Source organism: Telopea speciosissima, chromosome 1 (genome assembly GCF_018873765.1).
Source record: "Telopea speciosissima isolate NSW1024214 ecotype Mountain lineage chromosome 1, Tspe_v1, whole genome shotgun sequence".
Taxonomy (NCBI): Eukaryota; Viridiplantae; Streptophyta; class Magnoliopsida; order Proteales; family Proteaceae; genus Telopea; species Telopea speciosissima.
Window position 1 is genome coordinate 37,848,683 of NC_057916.1, and position 17,137 is coordinate 37,865,819.

Sequence of the window (17,137 nt, forward strand, 5' to 3'; positions counted from 1 at the left end):
CGTCAATTTTAGTGTCATGGCTGGCACATTGAGTGGATTAAATACCAATGGTTTTCCCTTGAAATCAAAGAAACATTGGTTCTTAGTCCCTCCCACCAGCACATTATTGTCATACATCCACGGTCGTCCAAGTAAGACATAAGTCAATACCATTGGGTATGATGTCGCACCAAACATCTTCATATTCTCCCAATTTTCCAGTGGTACCGAACATCGTTGATTTACCTCCAAAGTGTTGTTGAGGAGGGAAACTTTATAAGGTTGTTGATGAGCCTCTATTTCAACTTTCCTGTTATGACAATGGCTTGAGATACAACAATTACATAGCTTCCACTAACCATGATCACTTGTGATGTCAAAGGTCCATTACCCATTTAAGAATAAGAACTACAATGTCAGCACCAATCCTCACCTTTTACTTCTGCAACTAAAATTCTTTTCACCACATTGACTTCATAGAACTCTCCAGTATCATCATACAAGAGGTTATCATCATTGTCACCATCAAGGGCTGAATTGACTGCCTAATCATCATCGAACTGAGGCTCCCAAATCTGTACATCGGGGTTAACTTCCATACCAACAATGACTGAATTTAGTGTCTTCATGGCTGGCCATGGTAGGCTCTAATACCAAATAATGTAGGATGAGTTCAATTAAGAACCTCCCTATAGCAGGACCGATGATAGGTTGCAGCAGAACATCTAAATAGCAACAAAATCAGAATTAGTAACTTAGAGAATAAGAACCAAACCATCCAGTAAATCTTCACCAAACTTGGACCAAGTGGAGATGGTGTTGAATGGATCTTATGCTCCAAAATCAGCCAATTCTGGTGGTTGAAGGTTGAGATATGAGAAACCAGCCTTCAAAATAGAAGGTTAATGTAGAAACCAATCTGTCCAGTAGTTGGGGAAGCCAAGTACAATCGAATGGAGGGCAGAAGGTACCCTCAAGATGCATCTCCAAAGGATCAAAGGTTGCTGAGTTCTGGAATCTCGAAGTTACAGCAGGTTCTAATGGAGAAAATAGAGCGGCAGAGGTTGTAGGCCCTCAGTTGGTGATGTAATCGACAACAGCAGTGATGGTTGTTGATCAAGGTTGCAATCAGACCTTCACAGATGTAGAACCAGCAAGGGTTTGCACTCACACAACAATAATAGCAGTAGCGGATCGATTTGAGATAGGAGGAAGAATATAGAAGAGAAGATAGGATAGGGATAGGGTTTCAGCTCTCTCAGCCCTTCATCCTCTCACCAAGACAATAATAATGCTCAAAGCAATATTCGATTCATCATCATAATCGTTAGGGGGCTCCTAAGAGCTCATACATATTTATGTGCAGCGATTGCTTGCCTTACAAGTGAAAGAAAATTAGAAACTTACAGGAAAAGGAAACAAACTGAAAATAGAAACTTACACCTACTTTCTAAATCTGAAATTAAAAACTAAACTGAGCTAATGTTGCCTAATAGACAACCACAGAATATTTAAGGGAACAATTCTGAAAATAGAAACAACAGTAAATGCAACAACAAAAAACTCAGCCTTATCCCAACTTAATGGGGTCGGCTACATTGATCCAAACAAACAAAGTAGGTAAAACTGAGGTCTAGACAAAATAAGGGAATGAAGCGATGGAAAAAGAGGGATGGGGAAATGAGATGAGAAGTGGAAAATGGAAAATAACAAATGAACAATGGAAAATAAAAGAAAAGTGATTGATAAAAGTAAGAGGAAAGAGGCACAGCCCATAAGTCAGGAGAATCTCAGCTAAATAGGGCCTGCAACATGGACCCTTGCGCTCCAATAGGCTCTGTCCGAGGTCATGGTAAAAGACCTAAACTATGCATATCCTTCCTCACAATTTCTCCTATGGTCATTTTAGGCCTACCACTCACTCTTTTAGCTCCTTCAATCGAAATCATATCACTCCTCCTTACTGGGGCATCCCTAGGCCTCTGTTGAACATGACCATACCACCTCAAACGACTCTCTCTGAGCTTGTCATTGATTAGAGCAACTAATGTAGTCCTAGAATAGGAGATAATCCTACTAGGAGCCAGGTAAAATCAGGTTCTGGTCAAGTCTGCTGTTTGGAGCAGATTTGGGGCTGTTTAGGGAAAATTTAGGGTTTAGGCTAGGGTTAGGGGTGAATGTGATATATGGTAATGATCAACAGGCCTAGGGGATTAATTTGATATAAAACAAATAGGATTTGATTAGGTTTTATAATTCTGCAGATTTAGGGTTAGGGTTTCGGGTTTTAGAAATTAGGAAAACACTTGAATTTAGGGTTTGTAGTTGGAGATTGGAGTAGGGCTTTTGGTCGAGTATTAGAGGAGCTAGGGGGAAGGTTCGATTGCAGCAAGGGGGTTTCTGATGGCTGGTTATGCCTAAACAAGAATTTAGAGTTTTTAGGTTTATGGGGGATGAGGGGATTTTAGGGTTTTGAACTAAGGATGGGGGCAGCAGTCTGGATCGAGTGTAGGACTGATGGAGGGGAAACTGTGATCAGAATATGATAAGGGTTGTTGCTGGATAGGGCTTAGATGATCTAGGGTTTTTAAAAATTCAAACAGAAAATAAGAGGGATCGAACGGGGAAGGAGAAGGAATAAAAAAATAGAATTAAAACTCAAACTCACAGCAGGAATCCACCGGCAGCGGCCTGACAAGTGAAGAAACCTCCCGATCGTCTCGATGCAAGGAGTCGCAGGAATCCACCCACCCTATCCACTTTGAAATCCACAAGGATGCACACTCAAAGGAGTAGGAACAGCAGCAGCAATCGGCCAGCAGCAAAAATAGTCTTTTTTATTCAAATTTCAATGTGGGGGAGCCCTCCATGATTTTATTATTTATAATATGGCTTGAAGCCAAGTCCTAATATAAACTAAAGTCCTTTCCCTCACAAAATCGTGGAAGGGTGGGACAAAATAAAAACAACTTAAATCTTTTAAAAGAAAAAGACACAACTACCCCTATTAACTTAAAATAAAAGAATCTAACTTAAAACAACTAATTTAAAAGAAGATTCCATATTAGCCAATAGGATATAAGGACCTATTAACCAATAGGAACACTTCACTTAAATTAGACCCATTAAACCAATTCTAAACCGGTTCAATCTAAAAACAAGAAAATAAACTAAGTATGAAAAATAATAATCCTAATCAGTATCTTTATAGGATATTCTGATACCTCAAAAGGCTATGTAGTATACGGTAAACATCAAGATGGAAGAATGACAGAGAGTGAGTCCGGCGATGTGGATTTTCTTGAGACCGATTTCCCTAGCATCAGTGATTCTAGCAGAGACCTTGATCTCTTTGAGATACCGACTGATGAAAACTTTTCACCTACTCTTGGCGAGGGTGAGGAATTAAACACTCATCAAGAGATCGCCAGAGAGGGTGAGAGTGATCATCAGCCTAGTGGGAGTGTGCTACCTAATGAAAGCTCACAACCCGCAGGTCAAGAACCCTCTGCACGTAAAAGCACAAGTGGACACGTTCCCCGACGTCGTTTTGAGATTGAAGGGGACGCAGCCCTCATTTGTGTCCCGAGAGACGAGGATGAGCTAGCCTCAGTGAGTGAGGCACTCTCTTCTCCAGCTAAGGAAATGTGGCAAACTGCTATGGAAGACGAGTTGAGTTCTATAAGTAAGAACCAAGTCTGGGAGTTAGTTGATCTTCCACCTGGGTGCAAGGCCATCGGGAACAAATGGGTCCTGAAGGTCAACCGAAAGGCAGATGGATCAATTGAAAAGTATAAGGCACGTCTTGTGGCGAAGGGATATACCCAAAAGGAGGGTATAGACTATGATGAGACGTTCTCCCCTGTGGTGAGAATGACCTCCATACGCCTCATTCTAGCCATTGATGCAAAGTTGGATTTGAAACTCTACCAAATGGACGTTAAAACTGTTTTTCTCAATGGAGAACTGGACAAGGAGATCTTTATGACTCAGCCTATGGGCTTTGAGAAGAAGGGACTTGAGCACAAAATATGCCGTCTCAAACATTCCATCTATGACCTTAAGCAATCGTCTTGGCAGTGGTATATTAGATTTCACCATGCCATTACCACTACGGATTTTGACATAATTGAAGAGGACCACTGCGTGTACGTTAAACGGTCCAAGGCAGGGTTTCTTATCCTATCCTTATATGTTGACGACATCTTGTTGGCTGAGAATGACATTGAAATGATTGTCGCCACTAAAGAGTGGTTGTCCTCTACTTTTGAGATGAAGGACATGGGTGAGGCCAACTTTATGTTGGGCGTGAAGATTGTGAGGGATCGCACTAGGAGACTTCTTAGTTTGTCTCAAGAGACTTACATAAAGAAAGTCCTAGAGCGGTTCCATATGAGCAATTAGAAACCCATTCACACTTCAATGGATAAGGCATGCATTTTGAGCCTAGACCAATGCCCTAAGAGTGATGAAGAGAGAAACCAAATGTCCAAAATACCCTATGCAACGACAGTAAGCAGTCTGATGTATGCGATGATGTGCACACATCAAGATATTTGCTTTGCTGTTGGCATAGTGAGCTATTACCAGAGTAACCTAGGGCCAGTTCATTGGTAGGCAATAAAGAGAATACTTCGATACCTACGTGGCACTATAGACCTCTCGCTCACCTTCAGTGGTTCAGACTTGAGGTTGATAGGCTATAGTGATGCTGATTGTGTAATACCCATGCCCAAAATATAAGGGTAATTTGGACTTTTCACTTTGTGTGCAGAATCTATACCAATGGACCAATGAAGGGTGGAATTGTGGTTGTTAGCATGCACACTAGAGGTAAAACCTTGCTAGTATTTTATTAGTATTAGTGCAGGGTATGCTTATTTATTTATTTATTTTTTCTTCTTTGTGCATGGTTATATGTTGCTAGTATCCAAATATATTTATTTATAAGTTTATTAACATCTAAGAGAGGTTAGCCTAGAGGTTAGGACCCCATATGGATTTAAACAAGTCTAAGGATCAATTCTTGAGGGAAGTAATTGAAAGGAATTTTATTTGTTTTGCTTTGGATAGCTTGGTGGACACAATATTGACTTTTGACTTGGGGACTATAATCGATATTGAAAGGAGAAGAAAGATTCTCTTTGTCAAGTGTACTTGAGAAGTTGAGATAAATTAAGGGAAGGGAGAGAATGAAGAAACTTAAAGTTTAATGAATTAATAAATTGTAAAATAAATTAAGAGATTAAAACTTAAAATTTAATTAAAAGGGGGTTGAAACCTATTCTAACAAATAAAGAAGAAGAAGTAAAGAAGAGGAAATAAAGAAGGATTGAAGAAGAAGAAATAAAGATGAAGAAATAAAAAAGGAGGAGGAAAAACAAAAAAAAAAAAAAGAGGGAGAAAAGAATTTCACGTAAGAGCAAGAGAGAAGAGGATTCATTAGACTTGTTCTTCTTTTTTTTGAAGGTATACATTTTAATATTTTTATACTCTATTTCATGATCATTTGAATATAGGAGATTGATTCTTGAGGTTGTATTGTTACAGTGTACAGTTTTGGACAGATTCTGTCTGCTGTTAGAAAAAAATTTGTATTTCTTAATTAGTGAAGATTTTGGACCCCAATTTCGGTGGGATTATGGATGACATACAGATGGAATATTTTTTCAATTTGTGGCCCATCCAATTTCGTTTGGTATCCCATCTGAATGAGAACTTGGGACTAATCTGCTGTCTTGGCAGAATTTGAACCTGAACTTGGGAATAATGAAAGCCCAACTAATACTTAGAATTTAGGTTTGAAAATTGGTGTGGATCATTATTATTTAGTCTAGTTTAATACCAAAAAAAAATTGGATTTAATCATTTTTGGGATATGAAATTTATATATCTTGTAAATATGTTGCGCAGATTCTAGCAGAATCTGTTTACTAAGATTGAAACAAATGATTTAAATATAAAATAAGAGAATTTGGAGATGATTTTTGGTGGAGATCTTGGTTTTAGGGTAAATTGGTCTCCTGTAAATTTTGAGAGTCTCTAGATATGTACAAGTGGGGGAAATATTGCAATTTGAAGGCTGTCCGTGTTTACAAGTTGGGTACAGCTTTGTAAGGGTACATAAACCTATTGATTTTGCTATTTATAATCTATGTAGGGGATATTAGATCATTATTTTTGTGATTTGAAGTGCAGTGAGAATTGAGTTAAAAGTTGTAAGGTGAGTGAGACCCCGCAGAACCTATGTATTATTTTCATATATAAATCTATTTTCTTTGATTTATCGTTTTATGAAATTTCATGATTTGAAACAACATGACTATTTGTACATAATTGTCTTGAAGTCTATTTTGAAGTATTATACATGTTTTGAAATATATTTTGATTTTATGGAAAGAATGCATGATTTTTACTTTATTAAAAGTATGATGAGACTTGTCATTTTATAAGATATGATTTGAATGTAATATTGTTGGATTGCACCCCTTCCAACAGGAGGTTATGTGTTCGGGTGGATTGTTGAGCACAGGAGTGAGGCAAGAGCATGACGTTTAAGGACATGGTCCGGTTCTGTGAGCCAAGAGCTCGAAGCTCACAATTCCATTATGTTTGGTATGTGGACCGGGGGGTGAGGCAAGAGCGTGACTTTTAAGGAACGTGGTTTCCCCTTCATAGGAGCCCGTTACCGGTTCTGTGAGCCAAGAGCCTGAGTCCCATCCTATTGATTATATTGGTGATATGTTGATTTTTAGCAATGCCATTTTATGAACCTACTGAGGCTATTAATTGGAACTAGATTTATGAACTTTTGAACTCATGGCATGTTTTACTAGAATTTGTGATATTTTCAGATTTATATAACATATGTTTTGAGATTCTATTACATTTCAGGATATGCATTTATTTATCGATATTTATGTTCTGTTTTTCCTTACTCATTAAGCTTTCCCCAAGCTTACCCCTTTATTTAACCACACAGAGGACGGGAGTCAGAAGCCATGCTCATGTGATGAGTGCACTGGAGTTATTGGAGGAGATGATACTCAGATTGGGGATGATTAGAAAATTTATGGAATCAATTATCTTTTTTTTATTTAGAACGATTGTAATGATTTTGGTTTGTATTTGACCCTGATACATGGTTTATTTTAATATTTGGATGGATGGTTGTAATAGGGATTTATTTTTACTTTTAGTTGTGGTGCCACCAAAACCTTAGTTTTAAATATTCGAATTCATATTAATCGAATGCTGAATTTAACTGTTTAAGTCTTCCGTTGTGTTATATGATGGTATTATTGAGGATTTATTTAGAGATTATGATTAATTATTCAATTTTGGTTCATCTATCTAAAACCATTTCGATCTTGTAGATTTGTGTGACGACCCTTACCCCTAGGCCGGTTTGGGGGCGTTACAGTGGTGGTATCAGAGCGAAGTTTTAGAGTAGAGTATGAACTAGAATTGGTAGCATAGGATTTTTAACATAGAGATGTTACACCTAGGATTGAACCTCTATCAATAGGGTAGTTTGTCTTGGTTTCCTGTGTACTAGAAATTTTGGCGTGGGAGTGATATACTGCTTTAGACTAAAGTGTACCTCTTATTGTTAGGTACAATGCCTCCCCGCAGAGGACACTCAATTCCTCCACCACCACCACCAGCTGAGGAGAATCTACCCCCACCACCTCCTATTGTACCTGGGGTTACGCCACAGGATTTTATGGGAGCCTTTACAAATTTTATGAATTTTGTGCAACAACAGGCTACAGTTGGCGCTAACCAACCACAACCAGGGCAACAAGCCCCAAGGAGAGAGGATACCAGCAGGGTGATGGAAAAATTTAAGAAATTGGGACCACTGGTCTTCAAGGGAGTGAGTACAGATCCCTTGTGGCCATCAGTTTGGGTTGACGAGATGGAGAAAATCTTCAGAGTCTTGGAGTGCACCGACCTCCAAAAGGTCACTTGCGCCACATTCATGCTACAGGGAGAAGCTAATATGTGGTGGAAGACTTCTAGGCAGATACTGGAAGCTCAAGATCCAGTAATTACATGGGCAAAATTCTTAGAGGCCTTCTACGAGAACTTCTTCCCTGAAAGCCTCAGGGAGAGAAAGGAGGTGGAGTTTTTACATTTGACACAGGGATCAGATTCAGTGATGGCCTACAAAAAGAAATTTGAGGAATTGGCTTGGTTTGCACCTGCACACATTGATACTGATGCTAAGAAGGCTAAGAAATTTTTGAGAGGTTTGAATCCCCAATTGAAGGGATCAATCGTAGTATTGAAGCTGAGATCATATGCTGAGGTGCTAGAGAGAGCACTATTATTGGAGGACAGTCAGAGGGGTACTATACAGGGTAACTCGAGTAAGGTACAGGGAAAGAGGCCTATTGACAGTCAGCACTCTAGGGATGATAGACCCCAGAGGCATCAGAGGACTCACTATGAGCAGACCACACAGACTTCTTGTCGTACATGTGGTAAGCATCACAGTGGACAGTGTAGGCAGAATTCTGATAATTGCTATAGATGCGGAGGACGAGGTCACATGGTAAAGGATTGCCCTACCTCATTACCTCGTGAAGCACCACGGCTTGGACAACAAACAACACCACCGCAGAGGTAACATCAGATACAACTGTATGGGCAGCAGCAGATACCACAGAGGTTACCATATCAGGGGCAACGTCCACATCAGACACAACAAGGACAACAACAGCCCTCGAGGCATCAACAAAAGCAGAAACATTAGACTGCACAGACAGTTGAAACACAAAACGCTCAGGCCAGAGTTTTTGCTTTGATGACAAAGGATGTTGAGGCTTCACCCACAGTGGTTATAGGTAAACCTATATCTAAGGATTTGATTTATAGTATAACTGATGACTTCTTTGAGTGATTGATGAATTGCATCTAAAACTAGGAAATGAAAACTAAAACCTAGAACATCTTTCAGGTACACTAAACATTTCTACCATATCTGCCAATGTATTATTTGACTCGGGTTCGACACACTCCTTTCTATCTAAATCATTTTCTGAGAAGATTAGTGTTGACCCTAGACCATTGAAACCCTCCTTATTGGTGACCCTACCATCTAGAGAGAATTTGGTTGCAGACACTGTGTTTGAGTCTTGTTTGGTTCAGATAGAGGGTAGAGAGATGCCAGCAAACTTAATTCTTCTAGACATGATAGACTTTGATGTCATACTTGGCATGGACTGGTTGTCTACTTACCACGCCAGTATACAATGTTATGAGAAGGAGATAGTTTTTAAACCCAAGAATGAGACTGAATTTAAGTTTAGTGGGTTAAGGACGGGTAAAGCATCGCCTCTGATATCAGCAGTGCGTGCAAGGAAGTTACTTGCTCAAGGTTGCCATGGATTTTTGGCTTCTCTAGTTGATTTAAAGAAAGAGGAGCAACAGTTGGAGGATATCCATATCGTTAGGGACTTTCCAGATGTGTTCCCTGATGACCTTGTTGGGTTACCACCCGATAGGGAATTGGAGTTTACCATTGATCTAGTACCCGGTACGGCGCCGATCTCTAAAGCACCATACCGAATGGCACCATTAGAACTGAAAGAGTTAAAAGACCAGCTACAAGAATTATTAGAGAAAGGGTATATTAGACCTAGTGTGTCTCCTTGGGGAGCACCAGTTTTATTTGTGAAGAAAAAGGATGGGACCTTGAGATTGTGCATTGACTACAGAGAACTGAACAAGGTGACCATCAAGAACAGATATCCTTTACCCCGGATCGATGATTTGTTCGATCAGTTGCAGGGTGCAAGTGTCTTTTCCAAGATTGATTTGAGATCTAGGTACCATCAATTGAAGATCAAGGGTGAAGACATACCAAAGACTACATTCAGGACCCGTTATGGTCACTATGAATTTGTGGTTATGCCATTTGGGTTTACTAATGCACCAACTGTATTTATGGACTTGATGAACCGGGTATTCTATGACTTCCTAGACAGATTTGTTATTGTGTTTATCGATGATATCTTGATATATTCCAAGAACAAGAAAGATCATGAGGAACATTTAAGGGTTGTACTGCAGAGACTCAGAGAAAAACAGTTGTATGCCAAGCTAAGCAAGTGCGATTTTTGGCTCAACCAAGTTGCATTTCTGGGTCATGTTATATCAGCTAGTGGGATTTCAGTTGATCCTGCTAAAGTCAAGGAAGTTACAGATTGGGCCAGGCCAACCACAGTTACTGAGATCATAAGCTTTTTGGGTTTGGCTGGTTATTACAGAAGGTTTATTGAAGGCTTTTCCAAAATTGCTATGCCTTTGACTAGACTTACCAGGAAGGGTGTGAAATTTGATTGGTCAGAGGAATGTGAGAAAAGTTTTCAAGAATTGAAGCACAGATTGGTGACAGCACCAGTGTTGACGATACCAGTAGGAACTGGAGGGATGGTTATTTATAGTGATGCTTCACACAGAGGTTTGGGCTGCGTACTTATGCAATATGGCAAGGTCGTAGCCTACGCTTCGAGGCAATTGAAAAATCATGAGAAGAACTATCCCACACATGATTTAGAACTGGCAGCGGTGGTGTTCATGCTAAAAATTTGGTGGCACTACTTGTATGGTGAGAAGTGTGAGATTTACACAGATCATAAGAGTCTAAAGTACTTCTTTACCCATAAAGAACTGAATATGAGACAGAGACGGTGGTTAGAACTAATAAAAGGCTATGATTGTGACATTCACTACCACCCAGGGAAGGCGAATGTGGTTGCAGATGCATTGAGCAGGAAGTCACAAGGATTTTCAGCAGCCATTTTGACTGAACAAATACAACTTCAAGAGGACATCAGGAGCCTGGAACTAGAACTTATTGTCAGTTGCCCCACATCATTATTTTCCAAATTGACTATCAAACCATCATTGATTGACCAAATCAAATCAGCTCAGACTATAGACCCTTATTTAATAAAAGTCAGAGGTGAAATCCAAGCAGGGAAACAAACACTATTCCAGTTGACAGAGGACGGGGTTGTGATGTATGATACTCGCTTGTGTGTACCAAATGACACTGAGCTGAGAGATTTAATTTTGAAGGAAGCTCATTATTCTCCTTACACCATTCATCCGGGCGGTACCAAGATGTACCGGGATCTAAAGGAACATTACTGGTGGAATAATATGAAGAGAGAAATTGCTATGTATGTAGAAAAATGTTTGACTTGTCAACAAGTGAAAGCTGAGCATCAGAGACCATCAGGATTGTTGCATCCATTGAAAATTCCGCAATGGAAATGGGAACATATAAGCATGGATTTTATTACTGCACTACCAAAGACCCCTAAGGGACATGATTCAATTTGGGTAGTGGTAGACCGTCTGACCAAGTTGGCACATTTCATTGCTTACTCTATGAAGCATTCTCTGGAGAAGTTGACGCAGTTGTCTATTGATGTGGTAGTCAAACTTCATGGAGTGCCAGTTTCGATAGTGTCAGACAGAGACCCAAGGTTCACGTCCAGATTTTGGAAGAGCTTACATGAAGCCTTGGGGACAAGACTAAAGTTTAGTACAGCTTTTCACCCACAGACCGATGGACAGTCCGAGAGAGTGATACAGATACTTGAAGACATGTTGAGAGCCTGTGCTTTAGACTTGAAAGGAAGTTGAGAGAAATACTTACCTTTGGTTGAATTTGCATATAACAATAGTTTTCAAGCGACCATTGGTATGGCCCCATATGAAGCATTATATGGCAGGAAGTGTCGATCTCCTCTTCATTGGAATGAGGTTGGTGAACGAATAGTTATGGGACCAGAATTGATACAAGAAGCTCAGGAGAAAATACAGCTCATACAGAAAAGAATCAAGGCAGCACAAGACAAACAGAAGAGCTACGCTGACACAAAAAGGAAGGAGCTAGAATTCATGTGGGAGATAGTGTTTTCTTGAAGATTGCACCGATGAAGGGAGTAGTAAGATTTGGCAAGAAAGGGAAGCTTAGCCCCAGATTCATTGGTCCGTTCAAAATTTTGCAGAGGATTGGACCAGTAGCTTACCGACTTGCACTACCCCCAACTTTAGCTGGAGTACATGATGTCTTTCACATCTCCTTACTCAGAAAATATGTTGCAGACCCATCGCACGTCTTGAGTTATGAACCGTTGCAGCTAAGAGAAGACCTATCCTATGAAGAAACCCCTATTCGTATTTTGGATCGTAAAGAACAAGTCCTATGGAACCGCACCATATCATACGTGAAAGTTCTATGGAATAATCATGGCATTCATGAGGCTTCTTGGGAAACGGAAGATGATATGCAGAGAAAGTATCAACAACTTTTTACCGATCCAGGTATGTAAATTTTGAGGACGAAATTTTTATAAGGGGGGAGGGATGTAATACCCATGCCCAAAATATAAGGGTAATTTGGACTTTTTACTTTGTGTGCAGAATCTATACCAATGGACCAATGAAGGGTGGAATTGTGGTTGTTAGCATGCACACTAGAGGTAAAACCTTGCTAGTATTTTATTAGTATTAGTGCAGGGTATGCTTATTTATTTATTTATTTTTTTCTTCTTTGTGCATGGTTATATGTTGTTAGTATCCAAATATATTTATTTATAAGTTTATTAACATCTAAGAGAGGTTAGCCTAGAGGTTAGGACCCTATATGGATTTAAACAAGTCTAAGGATCAATTCTTGAGGGAAGCAATTGAAAGGAATTTTATTTGTTTTGCTTTGGATAGCTTGGTGGACACAATATTGACTTTTGACTTGGGGACTATAATCGATATTGAAAGGAGAAGAAAGATTCTCTTTGTCAAGTGTACTTGAGAAGTTGAGATAAATTAAGGGAATGGAGAGAATGAAGAAACTTAAAGTTTAATGAATTAATAAATTGTAAAATAAATTAAGAGATTAAAACTTAAAATTTAATTAAAAGGGGGTTGAAACCTATTCTAACAAATAAAGAAGAAGAAGTAAAGAAGAGGAAATAAAGAAGGATTGAAGAAGAAGAAATAAAGATGAAGAAGTAAAGAAGAAGGAGGAGAAGGAAAAAAAAGAAAAAAAAAAGAGAGGGAGAAAAGAATTTCACGTAAGAGCAAGAGAGAAGAGGATTCATTAGACTTGTTCTTCTCTTTTTTGAAGGTATACATTTAATATTTTTATACTCTATTTCATGATCATTTGAATATAGGAGATTGATTCTTGAGGTTGTATTGTTACGATTACGAGTTTTGGACGATTCATCACTTGTTAGAAAAAATTGTATTTCTTAATTAGTGAAGATTTTGGACCCCAATTTTGGTGGGATTATGGATGACATACAGATGGAATATTTTTTCAATTTGAGGCCCATCCCATTTCGTTTGGTATCCCATCTGAATGAGAACTTGGGACTAATCTACTGTCTTGGCAGAATTTGAACCTGAACTTGGGAATAATGAAAGCCCAACTAATACTTAGAATTTAGGTTTGAAATTTGGTGTGGATCATTATTATTTAGTCTAGTTTAATACCAAAAAAAAATTGGATTTAATAATGTTTGGGATATGAAATTTATATATCTTGTAAATATATTGCGCAGATTCTAGCAGAATCTGTATACTAAGATTGAAACAAATGATTTAAATATAAAATAAGAGAATTTGGAGATGATTTTTTGGTGGAGATCTTGATTTTAGGGTAAATTGGTTTCCTGTAAATTTTGAAAGTCTCTAGATATGTACAAGTGGGGGAAATATTACAATTTGAGGGCTGTCCGTGTTTACAAGTTGGGTACAGCTTTGTAAGGGTACATAAACCTATTGATTTTGCTATTTATAATCTATGTAGGGGATATTGGATCATTATTTTTGTGATTTGAAGTGCAGTGAGAATTGAGTTAAAACTTGCAAGGTGAGTGAGACCCCGCAGAACCTATGTATTATTTTCATATATAAATCTGTTTTCTTTGATTTATCGTTTTATGAAATTTCACGATTTGAAACAACATGACTATTTGTGCATAATTGTCTTGAAGTCTATTTTGAAGTATTATACATGTTTTGAAATATATTTTGATTTTTATGGAAAGAATGCATGATTTTTACTTTATTAAAAGTATGATGAGACTTGTCATTTTATAAGATATGATTTGAATATAATATTGTTGGACTGCAACCCTTCCAACAGGGGCTTATGTGTTGGGGTGGATTGTTGAGCACAGGAGTGAGGCAAGAGCATGACGTTTAAGGACATGGTCCGGTTCTATGAGCCAAGAGCTCGAAGCTCACAATTCCATTATGTTTGGTATATGGACCGGGGGTGAGGCAAGAGCGTGACGTTTAAGGAACGTGGTTTCCCCTCCATAGGAGCCCGTTACCGGTTCTGTGAGCCAAGAGCCTGAGTCCCATCCTATTGATTATATTAGTGATATGTTGATTTTTAGCAATGCCATTTTATGAACCTACTGAGGCTATTAATTTGAACTAGATTTATGAACTTTTGAACTCATGGCATATTTTACTGGAATTTGTGATATTTTCAGATTTATATAACATATGTTTTGAGATTCTATTACATTTCAGGATATGCATTTATTTATCGATATTTTTGTTCTATTTTTCCTTACTCATTAAGCTTTCCCCAAGCTTACCCCTTTATTTAACCACATAGAGGACGAGAGTCAGGAGCCATGCTCATGTGATGAGTGTACTGGAGTTATTGGAGGAGATGATACTCAGATTGGGGATGATTAGAAAATTTATGGAATCAATTATCTTTTTTTTATTTAGAACGATTGTAATGATTTTGGTTTGTATTTGACCCTGATACATGGTTTATTTTAATATTTGGATGGATGGTTGTAATAGGGATTTATTTTTACTTTTAGTTGTGGTGCCACCAAAACCTTAGTTTTAAATATTCGAATTCATATTAATCGAATGCTGAATTTAACTGTTTAAGTCTTCCGTTGTGTTATATGATGGTATTATTGAGGATTTATTTGGAGATTATGACTAATGGTTCAATTTTGGTTCATCTATCTAAAACCATTTCGATCTTGTGGATTTGTGTGATGACCCTTACCCCTAGGCCAGTTTGGGGGCGTTACAGATTGGGCTAGTGATAGAGACGAGCGCAAGTCCACTTCGGGGTATGCGTTTGTCCTGGGAGGCGGGGCTGTCAGTTAGAGTAGCAAGAAACAGACCTGCATCGCCCTATCTACGATGGAGTCGGAGTACGACGTATGTTCGGCAGCCTGTACAGGAGGTCGTTTGGCTCAGAGGATTCTTGTGGAGACTTAGTGTTTCTACTCACTCAGAAGAAGTTGTGTTTATACACTGTGACAGCACGGCATCCCTTGCATTTGCGAAGGACCCCAAATTCCATGGTAGAGCCAAACACATTGACATATGGTATCACTACATTCGAGACATGGTAGCTCGAGGTGAAGTTGTTCTGCAACATATCTCCACTGGCAATATGTTTGCTGATCCATTGACTAAGCCTATTGCCAGAGATGTTTTCCTAGTTCACGTTAGGAACTTGGGACCCAGGCAGATTTGATATGTATTTTCTTTGAGAACACTTTGTTTGTGATGGACATTTATCTGTATTTCTCTTACATTTATTAATGAGCATATATTTTTTTAAGTAATCTTGTGTGTATACATTCATTATTTGTAAAGATGTCACCAAGCATGTTCGACCAACTCACACGGGTGATTCGCCTCAGCACTGGGGCATAGTGAGCAAGATTAGGCCATGAGCATGTATGCTCTATGGCGCCTTAGTTGGAGCTAAGATGAGACCTTTACTTGGTCCAACTTGGAAGACACCACACTTCCAAGTAGTTTGTTAGAAGCCAGATGTAAGGTTCTAAGTAGAAACCATGAGGGTGACTGTGCTAGAGACTAAGGTTAGGCGCTTAGAGTAGTGACTAGGCTAAGATTTGTATGGCGTTTATTTATTGCGAGTGACATGCCCACCCTAGTGGGAGTTACGTCATAGCATGCATATCATATTGCATGTGCTTATAGCGATCGATAGTGAGAGTGATCGAATGGATCCCTACTTCGTCATTGTGTGAGCCATGTGGATTATATTAATCCCACAGTATCCTTATTACATGAGACGATGTCATGAAAAAGACACTCAATGACGCTACTTTGACGTTCTCCTTAGGATCATGGATGATGCAGTTCAGCGGGAAGCGATTGGGAAAGTTGTTGGGGATATTTGGATTGACATGAGGGGCTCAGGAAAAACCATCGGACGTTACACCTTTGTTTTGTGACTCATTGCCCGGGCGACACATCGTATTTGTGATCGATGTAGTTATGAGTACATTACATACCAAGGATTGACACTGCTTATCATGAGGGGTCGAGAGTGTTAGATCAGGTGTAAGTGGATCATTTGGGGTATTTTGAGATTGTTTGTGAGTGATGTACTATGTTTAAATGGAAGCTTGATATAATACTCCTACCATGTTTTATCTTGATAGGTCGCACGTCCCATTTCCTGTATGAAGAATTACACAGTTGAGAGAGACTTGCATGCATAGTGAAACTATTGCGCCCCATGTGGTCGAATGGGAGATGTAAATAGAACATGAGCCAGGTCCGGTCCAAGCCGCCCACAAGGGGCAGGTCAGGTCCGACTCGACCCTGGTGTGTATGGGAAGAATTAGCTACTTAAGTGGCTGAGTCTATTCCTCCCTCTTAGATAGATTCCCAGTGAGAGTCTAAAAGGGGTAGGGGTCTTAGGGTTTTGGCTTTATATAGAAAGCCTATAACCCAAATACCTAGAGATCTGTGAAACCACATTCTCCCCCTCTCCAGTGTTTTGTGTTCTCTTTGGGATTCCATCTCTTCCTAGGGATTTATGGTGTGGAGTTCTCTATGGAGAAGCCTATTGTGATCGTAGAGATTTGTTCGTGTGCTAGTAACCATAAGCTTGGCGTTTAATTCTTTTTCTGTTGTGTTTTCGTACACATTCAGGTATGATCCAAACCCTAGATAATTTGGATCTTGGATTGTGTGACCTAACAAATATGATTATTCCTTACTTTACCCATCATCATTTTTGCTAAACAAAATTTATATATATGAAGCTTTTTCACTACCCAACATTCCACACCATTCATCATTAGCCGGATCCGAGTTCCGA

At 39.0% G+C, this 17,137-nt stretch overlaps 1 protein-coding gene across 1 annotated transcript; it reads left to right on the forward strand.

Moving 5' to 3' along the window:
- Nucleotides 1-7,600: 7,600 nt before the first annotated feature.
- LOC122649016 lies at nt 7,601-8,614 on the forward strand. Its single transcript, XM_043842365.1, has one exon. It carries the CDS (start codon nt 7,601-7,603, stop codon nt 8,612-8,614), a length of 1,014 nt encoding a protein of 337 aa, XP_043698300.1.
- Nucleotides 8,615-17,137: the final 8,523 nt, after the last annotated feature.

Bases quoted from the DNA above. Each gene is read 5' to 3' on its own strand.
- LOC122649016 (XM_043842365.1), top strand. From the start codon at position 7,601: ATGCCTCCCCGCAGAGGACACTCAATTCCTCCACCACCACCACCAGCT.